Consider the following 12,613-nt stretch of genomic DNA (forward strand, 5'->3'; position numbering starts at 1 on the left):
TGTTTTCCTTTTTATTCTGAGTGTTTATTAAAATACGTACATATATACCTATTACATATACACATAAATAATATACATGAAACTATAAAACACAATTGATACATATTTCCTAAAATATAAAACAGTAAAATTATTTGTATGTCTAAAGTACAATTAAAAATCCATACATACAGTGTGAGAGTTTTATTACAACGTCGTAATTTCTCAAATGTGATACGCAAATCGAGTAGAAGGTATCATGATTTTTCTTGTTTAATAGTGTACAAATCAACTTTCGAATTTGTACCAAAATTACTATTCGTCAGAAAGTCGAACTCTCTTAATTTGGATAAAACTTTTGCAATGTCAGCTGGTTGAATGGTATGAACTAATTCAATAGAGGAGGCGTTTTCCTGATTCTTTAAACTTATTACACCCCGTATAATCTTTTGGAGAAATATGTTTAGAGAGTGACTTAAAATTATTTGAACGGAGGGATTCCATATGTTAGGAGATATTTCTTCGTGATCTAACTGTATACTTAAATCTTTACAAATATGCATCAATAAACTACATTCATTTTGCAAATTAGTAGGGGGTGAAAGGTAGGTGTTTTTTGAACACTCGTTTACGCTTAATCCAGTGCCGGATTTATGACTCTGTGCCCTTTTAACAATCTCATAATTTTCGTCGTTGATTCCATCTACGTCAATGGTTTGATTTTCTTCTTCAGCATGTTGGTAACTAATAAGAACTGGCCATATGTTCTCTATCCATTTTATGATGGTCCGACAATCCGAAAGAGTGTCACATGTGGTGATTTCTTTTTGTTTCAATTCCCCTTTCACTAACTCTTTAAAATCTTTGCTATTCTGTTCAGAATGCGCATTTAGCTTCGGTAGAGATTTTATATCAGGTGTATACGCGTATTGACGGGCAAATGTTGCAATTTCTTTAGTTGTCCAAAAGGTATCCCCATTTGCATTATTTATATGTTGCAAATCTTTATGGCTTCGCATTAGAAGTGAAATATGTTTGGCACGTAGCCATTCATGAGTGCGCTGTTTGAAGGCTGTTAACAATTGAAACTCTTCGTTAGTGTTGGAAACAAACGGAAAAGCTGATACTAACGAATCTTTGGGGGCAATGAGTTTTAGCCTGCGTAAAATAAATTCTACGGCATTTTGCATATTTGTAAATTGCTGCCTCAAAACGTTTTTTTCAAATAGAATCCGTTTCATTTGCATTAACTGAAAAATATTGAGCGTATTGAGTCGCTGTTGCTTAAGACCATAATGCACTTGAGGGGAATTGGTCTGCACGCAGGTCTTGAGCGGCGGTGTGTAATCATGGTCAGCTCTTGACTTTACAATAGGCATATTAGTTACAGTAGTTTCATTTTGTTGCCTCAATTGTTGCTTTAATAAACTGACCTGAGGTTTTAACAGCGAAACCTGTTTCTTCTGTTGTTGCTTAAATTTCATTTGCAGAGGATCAATGATATACAGCTTTCCTTCCTTGTGGAATACAACATTTTTATTAGAAGAGCCGCCGTTTGGCTTTGGGGCAATTTTCGAAGACGGAATATTTTGCTTTGAGGATATTGTTTGCATTTGTTTGATCATATTTGTGTTTGATACTGTTGATGTCAGAGTTGTCGTTGTCGGTGTTGTACTTTTAGTGCTAAAAGTTACAACTTGAGGTTTTGTTTGCATATTTTCAGGTACAATTTTGAATATATTTGGTTTCATTGTGGGAGTTGGAGTAGTTTTTGGCACTGCTGTTGGATTAAATGCTGAAAAGACATAAAAGAAACATTTCATTTAGCATAAAAGATTAATTTATTCATTCTTGTATTGCCAAAACATCATTGATAAAAAAAATCCTAGAGTTTTCAAAAAGACAAAAATGTGCTAAAATGTAAAACAAATTTCAAACGAAATGTTAACAAAAAATTGATTTATAGTTGGATTGTCCATACTAATGCATACCAAGGTTGTGTTTGTTGTTGTAGCAGCCCTATTGCTTATACACAAGGTAGGTGTATTAGGTAGACTCAAGGTGTATTCATGAATTACAATAACTAATCATATTACAAAACAACATTATTGTTATGAATAAACCTTGATAAAAATTAAGTGTCGTGATTTTTGTGTTTTGTAATTAGAGAAGCAAGAACATTAAGAAAAAATCAGTAAGGAAAGTAGTAAAGTCAGACGGAGCCGACTATATGATACCCTTCACCACTTTGGCTATATTTAACAGATGTATTCTAACAGAAGTCACATTTTTAAAGGACCAGTAAAATGAAATTGGATCCATAAACATATCATTCTGCAATTCATTACGCTGTACCAAATTTCGTGCAAACCGAAAGATATTAAGGCACTTTGGCACAACATTTATCTTTAATCGGACGAAAATATATATGGGAGCTATATCTAAATCTGAACCGATTTTCAAGAAACTTAACACGTGCTAATCGAAAGATTTTAAGGAACTTTGGTGCACCATTTACATTTAATAGGACGAAAATATATCGACGCCTCCGAACCATAGTATGTTAAGTCGACTTAGCATGTTTTATAGATCTTTACGTTTTTAGATACTACGGTCCTTAATTTAAATTCACTGAAATTTTGGTTATCATCGGCCAATCCAAACCAAAGTTATAAGCAAAAATTTACTTAGCATACTATGGTTCGGAGGCGTCGATATATCGTTAGCTAAAATACAAAAAGGCGTAACTAACAAAAAATTGAAAATTGACTTTTTGAATGAATATTGTGAAAGTCAATAAACTACATGTGTTGACAACGTTTTACACGTCTGCGGTCAAAAAAGGAGCTTCTATTAACAAAAAACAAAAAGACGTAACTACAAGTTGGTTTGTTTGATAAATGCAAAAAGGCGTAACTAACAAAAAATTCACGTTTTTACTTAATTGTTACGACTGCCATTAAACTAAATAACTAAATTTGTTAAAAAAATATAGTCTATTATTCTTCATATGCAATATCAACCTGCCGGGCATACTTTTTTTACATGTTTATAGTTTTCATTTAAAACAGTTTTTTGCTTCTCCTACACAATTATGCTTTTGTTAGTTACACCTTTTTGCATTTTAGCTGAAGATATGGGAGCTATATCTAAATCTGAACCGATTTTCAGGAAACTTAACACACATCATTCTGGGCCTAATTCATTACGCCGTGCCAAATCAAAATATATATAGGGACTTTGGTGCACCATTTACATTATATATGGGAGCTATATCTAAATCTGAACCGATTTTCAGGAAACTTAACACAGACCTAACTCCTTACGCTGTGCCAAATTTCGTGCTAATCGAAAGATTTTTAGGGACTTTGGTGCACCATTTACATTTAATAGGACGAAAATATATATGGGAGCTATATCTAAATCTGAACCGATTTTCAGAAAACTTAACACTCATCATTCTAGGCCTAATTCATTACGCTGTGCCAAATTTCGTGCAAATCGAAAGATATATAGCGACTTTGATGCACCATTTACATTAAATCGGACGAAAATATATATGAAGCTATATCTAAATCTGAACCGATTTTCAGGAAACTTAACACACATAATTCTAGACCTAATTCATTACGCTGTGCCAAATTTCGTGCAAATCGAGAGATATAGGGACTTTGGTGCACCATCTATAGTAAATCGAACGAAAATATATATGGGAGCTATATCTAACTCTGAACCGATTTTTCCCAATTTCAATAGGGTTCGTCCTTGGGCCAAATAAGTGACCTTTGCCAAATTTCATCCAAATCGGATCATAAATGCGACCTGTACTTTGTTCACAAAAATACATGGACAGACAGACATGCATAAATCGACTCAGAAGTGATTCTATGCATATTCTCAAAAGGAACCATGTGTCTATCTCCTGTTACAAACATATGCACAAAGACATAATACCATGTACCACAGTGTGGTGAAGGGTATAAATATGTTAATGGAAATATAACTTTTTTAGTGTTCCTAAAGATGTAAGGAGAATGAATTGGGAAGCAGCTTGTGGAGTTCAATTAACTCCAATATCAAAGGAATGTTTGGACCATTTCAACCCAAAATATATTACGGGAAGTACTGCCAAAATTCGACTGTTACCACTCGCAGTTCCAGAATTGCAACAAAATCAAATATTGTCAGGGTAAGTAATCTTATTTAAAAATTGGGTTTTCCTGTGTTATATGATTTAAGTTGGTTCAGTGGTCCTGCTGTCGAGATTTCAAGAGGAGCGAAATTTCTTGAATGCGGGAAATAAATCATCAGATTATACAACATAGCCCTCAAGAGACCGAATGCGTACCAGATGACGGATAGGAAGATACCCTGCCCATTTCATTAACTGATACATTCGATTTTACTTAATTTATTAATTTTATATTTCGCATTGTCCAGTCTTTCGACCTTAAGGTTGTATACTACATTTCACAATTAAATATAAATTTTATTATTACAAGGCGGCTTAAATGTAAAAAGGAGGGATATTCGAAAAATATTATACCGAGCAAATTACAAAAAAAGGTTTGGCCAAAATACCTACCTTTTTTAATTGCAAATTAAGTTATATTCATTTTTATTTTATATTATTTGATCTCATTTTACCTCAAAAAACAAAACAGAAGTGTATGGTACACTGCCAGTATAATTCAAGTAAGTGGAACGCTACGATTTGTATTGTCCCGACCAGTGGAACACTGCGATTTTTAGTGTTCCGAACAGTGGAACACTAACATTTTTATGGGTCGATTATGGAAAGCAACCAAACTCCAGTTACGATTTCAACTGGCAACGCCACTGAAATAAAACTTAACATTATGAATATCAACTTTTCTCAGTTGCCGTCGATAATACGACATTTACATTAGAACTTTTTACCGGGTTAACCTACTTTATGAGGATTTATTTGGCATATATTCAAAGGAATAGACAATTTAAACCCACTGGGTTAACCAAATCCGGTACAATGTAAACGCACTTTAAGACTGTTTTGACACTTCTTCAACTAGAAATATTGTAAACAAACAAAAAAATGAATAAAATATTTCAGAATAACTAATTATATGTGTTGATAAGCTCATTGGAACTATTTTTGATGATGAAAATTATTTTCAAGGTGTGTCAGTTATTAGAAAGCACTTAAGAGATAAATCTACTAGAACTACCATCAGTTCGGTGAGTATATGCGAACTTGAAGGCGTATTTTCCGCTACCAAAATATGCCGTTGTGTACATAGTTGAAGCCTTAAACCCTGCTTCCCGAAAAGCCCGGCGGTCAGCAGCAATTCCTCCTCCCATAAAAATGTGTGCTGCTCTGATGTTTTTTTGTGGAGGAAAGTTTTCAAAAGTCCCATGGCAATTACTTCAACCTTGACATGGCTCAACCCACAATGTCGGTGGTTTTCTAATAGAGGAAAAACTGTGTAAAATTTGGATTGTATCCAAATTAACGGAGGAGGAAGAAGGGAAGAATAAATTTTTTATTCGAAAACTTAAATATGCGCCTAAAAGTACAAATAGCTATTATAACAATTAAATTATAAAAAACTTCTAGTGGTAACAAGTATCAATGTACCTTCACTTTTTGGAATGACGCACAATAAAGAAAGGATTGTTTATCATTATTAAATTGTTCGATTTTTATTATATTGTGCATATTTTGGGACTAAAATGGTTTTATAGTACGTTTACATTTAACCGGATTTCGTTAACCCAGTGGGTTCCAATTGTCAATGAAGTAGGTTAACCCGGAAAAAAGTTGTAATGTATATGCTGTTTTACAAGCAATACTTCATTTGGATCGTAATAATCGATCAATGTTCGGATGTAGGGCTACTTAAAATTTAAGAAAATACTGTTTACACTAAATTTAAAAAAAAACTGTGGGCGTTTACCGATGTCAAATCCGCCAACTCTATAATATTTAGTCGTTCCAAATTATGGCTGTAATTTGATTACAAATTATTGTACAAAAATGTCTTCTCCTAGTTCTCCTAGTTAGTTATCCGGCAAACTTATAACATCCTTATACCCTTCCCAACTACCACCGAGTTTAGGTAATATTACTTGACCGATTAGAGATCAACAGCTAGTCTTTCTTCCCTATCATATTTTCATTTGTTTATATTTCACACAAGAGTCGAAACTAATTGACCCGCCAAATACCGATCTTTATTAAAACAGCCATTGTAATTAGTTGGGCAGATTACATTCCCCGTGTAAGATTTGTAATGTTCGGCTTAAAATTGTGGCACCTTGAAAACCAGACAATTTTTTTTTCGTTCCTTTCATCCCCTCCGCGACACTTCCGCACCACAATGTAAATATTAGGCAATATGAGAATACCTAGACCCCCACATCCCAGTACATTCATCAATATAATTGTTATCATATTAAAAGTCAACCAATTGGTTGGTCAGCTTCTGCGACCTCTGTCCTTCTGGCTTAAATTCATACGACATAATCGCTAAAACATTGGTCCATTTGAACCGCGAAATATCATGAAAAAGCCAGCTTATTCATTGAGCAGATCCCTTTTCTGTCTAAAATTTCTTGATACTTGGATCGTAATAGTGACCTCTAGAGCAACTAGAATAACATACGTATATGGTCCATTTCATACCATAAATATTTACCGATCATTACTAGATAACAACAGCAGTATACTTCGGCCGGAAACGGACTTACATACAGAATTGTAAACACAACAGGGGTCACGAACGGCCTAAAACAATGCCTAGATCAGCCCAGTCGAGATATGACGATCGGTATAATAACGCGTGGGCAGGGGACCAATATTTCGCGACGTTAGAAACGCAAAACTATAATACTCTTACACAAAATCGTGTGACCTTTACAGCGACTAGAATAACATACGTATATGGTCCATTTCATACCATAAATATTTACCGATCATTACTAGATAAAAACAGCGGTATACTTTGGCCGGAAACGGACTTACATACAGAATTGTAAACACAACAGGGGTCACGAACGGCCTAAAACAATGTCTAGATTAGCTCAGTCGAGATATGATCGGTATAATAACGCGTGGGTAGGGGACCAATATTTCGCGACGTTACAAACACAAAACTATAATACTCTTACACAAAATCGTGTAGGGTATACGTTATATGGAAGCATACTAACATTTGGTCCTATATATACTGTTTAGCTCCGAATCATTAATGATAATAAAAATAAAAACGTGGATATATAAGACAACATTAAATTTTGAAAGCCTAAAAAATATATATTTGAAACGGATATATATATATATATATATATATATATAAACATTTTTTCACATAGACTATTTCGTGATATGTTTCTGAGTAGGTTAATCATATAGGATATCTGAATTACAGCTTCTTTTCAGTTAAAAATATATAAATATAGAATACTAGCTGACCCGGCAAACGCTGTTTCGTCTTATCAATATAAGATTGGTAAAAACATTTGCCACTAAGTTTATGTCAATAAAAAGTATTAATTGGTACCCAATGCAGGACCAAGAACATAGCAGTTTATAATTTGGTAGAACTTATTTCACCAAAAGTTTTTTTTTCAACAGAAGATCGTGTTTTGTTATTGCTCCAACGTTTTTACATTATCTTATTTGTCCCTTCTTGAAGGATTCTTAATTACAATACAATTTTGTTTACGTCCAACTGACCTTTTGATTTTTATATTAAAATAAGTATATAACTCGAAAAATTTTAGATTTGGAATAGAAGTTTAGTGATTTCTGCTCAGTTATAGGTATATTTCATTTTTAAACAAATTGTTAATTAGTTTTCAGACTGCCGTTATAGATATGTGTATCTTTGCTATATATTCTATATATATATAAAGTTTGTTTTATATCATAACTAAAACTAAATCGTGAAATGTTTTAATCGGATTTGTTATATCCTCACATTTTTTAACAACTTGATTTTAATTTAACATTTCAATAAGTTGTTGTTTAACGTTACATAGGTTCACATCCAATCTTCAAGTTGTTGGCCAAAAAAAGAAACATTGTCGAAAAAATAATACCTTTTTGACAAATAAGGAAATGAGATTTCATATCCAACAGCTTTGTCTCTAAAGAAAATAAGACAAAATTCAAATATCTGACGGGAATACTAATAATGCTATCATTACCATTATTTTTGTCGATGTTAATGATCGCATTATTAGTATTATAACATACACATATTTTAAGAAATTAGAAGTTTTGATCTATCTAAATCAAAAAACCATATGTCTTAAAAAACAACAATTTATTTAAACATTAAAGCTCGATACCAAAATTGGGGAATTGTAAATATTACTTAATATATTTGTTTTGGCGGAATCTCACAATTAGTTTTCATATTTTCCTATTCTGACCACATACGATTTATAAGTCCTTTGAATCGTTAAAATAGGTGTAGAGTCCTTGAGTTATAAACAATGTAACTAACACAACGTTCGATTATTCCATTTTCCCGACTTGTTGATGTTTTTCTCAACATTTTCTTAGTAAAAAACTTCCCAACGGTACAGTCAATATACCATGCAAACATTATTCACATCTTTAAAAATACATTTGAGGAACCATAAAGGCACATATGAGTTAGACAAAAACAGCATCAAATGCGGAATTGCCACCATGTAGGATTCGAATTTAAATGTATTCTTCCCGAATATAAGAAAATGTTCAATAATACCTTCTTATTTTGTTGACGTATTTGTAATCGTATATAGCGAATTACTAACATCGGTATTCTCCATAGAGTAAGATAGTTTTTGGTATAGGCTCCACATAATGGACTCGTTAATCTTTACATTAATGTCTTACTGTATTTTATTCGAGAAAAATTTTACAACCTATATATACCATGCAAATTTCATCACATAACAGAACGTATATTTTCAAACTAAATAAATCTTGATTTTATGGAAAAAGTGAGCAAATAATGATAGCGATTAATCTTACTCTCCCTTTACGATTTCTTATTATTAAATTTAACTCTAATGAAAATATAAATTTATTTTCATATACAATAGTTTTTTCAAGGTAATGACAATCCAATTAATTGTAGAAAATTAACATATTTTGACAATTTTCCATAATTAACAATTACTTAAAGATATACGCTGGCCATTTTCGCCCAAAATATGTCCAAAAAGAACTACGAAGAGATGAAACCATAAAGGTTCGATATAAAATGTGTGGAATGCTAATATCTTTCAAAATATATTTTGCAAAATTTTCGCGTATTTTTCTCAAAATGTTCTTTCATTAAAAAACTTTCCACTTCAATTACAGACTTCTAACAGAAAATTTAAGTCAAATCGGTCCAGCCGATTCTTTAAAATAATTTTTGCAAGATTTTCGCGGATTATTCTCAAAATTTTCGTTCATAAAAACCTTCCCACTGTAATTACCGACAAATGAAAGAAAATTTGAGTCAAATCGGTCCAGCCGTTCTCAATTGATGCGTTAGTATACATTTTTCTTGCTCCATTTTTAAATATATATAGATTAACGAATTTATATTCATTCGATCAGTTCGATGAGTTGTATCGAGACAATTGAACAATGTGCTCGATTCATACCATTGGAATATGAAATATGAAAAAGTTCCCTTCAAAACCCATCGCACATAGTTTTTGTAGGGAGAACGAAGTATACTGAAAAAATATATATTTTTCCAACATATTTTTAAGAGCAATTTAAAGTGTACAAATTTATAACTTACCCGAAGAAGTATGAACACCTGCTGTGGATGCTAAAAGTTTTGGAGCCATAGACGTGGATGATTCATGAGCTTTTGTAGTTGGCGAAGTAGAAGAAGTTGCAACAAGCATTTGCATATACTTTACATTACCCGTAGAATCAACTAATTGAACTAGTTTCTTTTGCAAAATTTGTTTAGCGGGAATTGGAGGTGTTTTTGCATGTATATTTGGTGAGCCTGCTGGACTTAGGGACGTAGTATAGGTATTCGATACATTTCTTGTTGTATTCATTACTGGTAATATTGTTCTCCGTACTATAGAAGCTACGGAATTTATAGGCATAATGATTTTACCATCCTTAGTAACCGAGGCTGTGTTCTTATGCGGAAAAAGTGGGGAATTCCTCGCATCTGTCGTCAAATTTGTAGGGTTATGAGACATTACCATTTGTTGTTTGGAGTTCGAGTTGTTCATTAACCTTTCATCATTTAGAGTTTGTATTTTAATGTGATTTGAATTGGGTGGGTTTTCTGGCAAATCATTCTTCATTTCCTTAGTGTTGTTGTCGACACAAGCATGTGGAATCGGATCTTTTTCTGGAATTTGCGAAGCATTTGGGATATGTGGAATAATGTTGACATCATTTCCCAATGACGCTTTAAAATTGGGATTATTCGGAGAAGGAGGTTTAATAGGGATTGTCGTTTTAACTGGACTCTTGCATGGATTTGTTTCCGAAATAACAAATGTGGGCTGAATTTTTTCAATATCTGCACTAATTGAGTGGCTAGCTTCAATTTTATTTAAAAATTCTAATAGGTTATCGTCTACTAACTCTTCTGTGGAAGGTACTTGGCAAGTTTTTGCATTTGCTTCATTTAGGTTATCAGCCTGCGAAGCAGATATATCATTCTTATTTTCAGATTGCATAGAGCAAGTATTTCTCAACCACACTTCCAGTAATGTTTCAGCTCCTAATGTTTGTATGCCAGACAGAGTTTTGTCCAATACTACGGTGTGAAGAAGCTGAATAGGTTTTTGATTAAATTCTTCATGAAAGAAAAGTTGCACTCGAATAGGAAATTCACCCCAGCCCCTTCTAGCAACATGAAAAGGCGGAGATAAGACATCCACGATATCGTTAGGACGATATGAGTGATGCAGGTGAAATCGAACTTTTTTAACAAATTTTTCAAGTGGTACAGTAGAGTTCTTTGTCTGGACATACACAAGCCATTTGTGCGTTAATATTTGTGACTTATTTTTGGGATCTCTATCTTGCTCAGAGCCGATAAACTTAGATGTATTGCCAACTACGAATAAATGTTTTTCTTTGTTGTTTAACCGCGACGAATTTAAAGCTTTTCCTTGTTTCCCTTTTCCTGTATTTAATTGGGGTTGGTGCACACTTTTTGGCAGTGCATTCTTTGATAATTGCGCTGCATTTAAGAGAGCTGCAACATCGGCCCGCTTGTCATCATTTGTTGAGTGATCAATAACGATTCCTTGGCCTCTTATTAGTTGTTTTAACTTTCTTTCTTCTTTTTTCTGAATTTCGGACTTAGCTCTAATCGTCTGTACTGCATTCTGTGCTGCTGTTCTCTTGGGGCATGAACGTATAACATCTGATAAGTCCTTAGGTTTTTTACCAATTAATTTTTTCAAAGATGGATGTATTTGCATTTGGGGACCCTTGTCCTCTCTGCTGAATAAGGGTTGAGCACTTCTTACAGCTGATGTTGTCACTGCCGCAAGTGGCAAGTCTTGTTTTTTGTAGTAAGCAGAAACTAAAGCATATCTCAACTTATCCAGAATACATCTCGCTTTCTCAAGACGTTCATCTATATCAAACAGTTGCTGCTGTTTAAATGCCAGTTCACTATTGAATTCTCGCTCGATAATTTGTCTAACCTTTTCAATACACTCCTGATTCTTTTCTATGGCAGAACTCTGCAAAGTTTCTTGTTTTTGCCTTTTGACAATGGAATTTTCGGGATTGGTCGATTCGTCATCACATGTTGTCTGAACTGCTTGGGCATAGTCTGGATCGTGGAACTCACAGTGTTTACGTTTCCTAGGCGAAGACTGTCCACTGAACATGTCACAATAAGAACAATCTTCTTCAAAATATGTTTTTATATCTTTTACCAGCTTTGTCCACTACACCCTGCTTCAGAGTTTGGAACAAAAGGAATTCTGTGGAGTATTCAAAATGTATGGTATTATAAATTGCCTTGTCAACGAAATGAATCTCATTCACTTATATATTTTATCACTAGCACTCTTGCATCCAAAATATGTAACACAACAATTCATTTTCTTTTAATTATAAGCAAAACAAACCTAATTTACATGTAAATAAAGTGTTTCAAAACACACACTCCTACTAACAGCAAAGTCAACACAAAAAATATGCCGCCGTCAACATTTGGAGTAAATCGACGGATAATACGCACTCAGGGCATAAGTTGCGTTCCAACAATTCTCAGTAGTAGAATCATGATGCAATAATAGGTTCGTTCGTTTACTCAATAATTTGTACGAATTTGTACAAATTATTACAAAATGTTGTTCGTTTACCCAAAAGTCCAGTAAAAGAGAGTGAATTGAGAGAGCAGATTTGACAGTTGTGTTACTGAGTATTTGCAAATTCTTACAAGGAAAATTTACTCAGTAAGAATTTTCTTGTACCATCAGCTGATATTTAATCAGCTGTTTTGTTATGTTTTGTAAACAAACAAAAAATTGTTCTCAAGAAAATTGATTCTTTTGTGAATTTTATTTTGATTTTGTATCATTAAATACCAAAATGGATGAAGAAAACGCAAGTATTTAAAAAAAAGAGTAATAAGAGTAATTGGCGAACGATTTTTTAGGTTCC

General features: G+C 33.3%; 1 protein-coding gene across 1 annotated transcript; it reads right to left on the bottom strand.

Annotated features, from left to right (window-relative positions):
• Positions 1–236: 236 nt before the first annotated feature.
• On the bottom strand, positions 237–11,832 carry LOC133337883 (YEATS domain-containing protein 2). Its single transcript, XM_061546085.1, has 2 exons — positions 9,753–11,832; positions 237–1,774 (listed from the first exon to the last, which is right to left on the bottom strand). Exons 1-2 carry the CDS (start codon positions 11,830–11,832, stop codon positions 237–239), a joined length of 3,618 nt encoding a protein of 1,205 aa, XP_061402069.1.
• Positions 11,833–12,613: the final 781 nt, after the last annotated feature.

This window comes from Musca vetustissima, unplaced genomic scaffold (assembly GCF_032173495.1).
Source record: "Musca vetustissima isolate MV318-11 ecotype Yass unplaced genomic scaffold, APGP_CSIRO_Mvet_v1 utg38425, whole genome shotgun sequence".
NCBI lineage: Eukaryota > Metazoa > Arthropoda > Insecta > Diptera > Muscidae > Musca > Musca vetustissima.

Excerpts from the sequence above, each read along its gene's own strand:
- LOC133337883 (XM_061546085.1), bottom strand. The coding sequence starts at position 11,832 with ATGTTCAGTGGACAGTCTTCGCCTAGGAAACGTAAACACTGTGAGTTC. Across the intron at positions 1,775-9,752 it reads AGGTGTTCATACTTCTTCGG|CATTTAATCCAACAGCAGTG; the intron begins GTAAGTTATAAA and ends ATGTCTTTTCAG.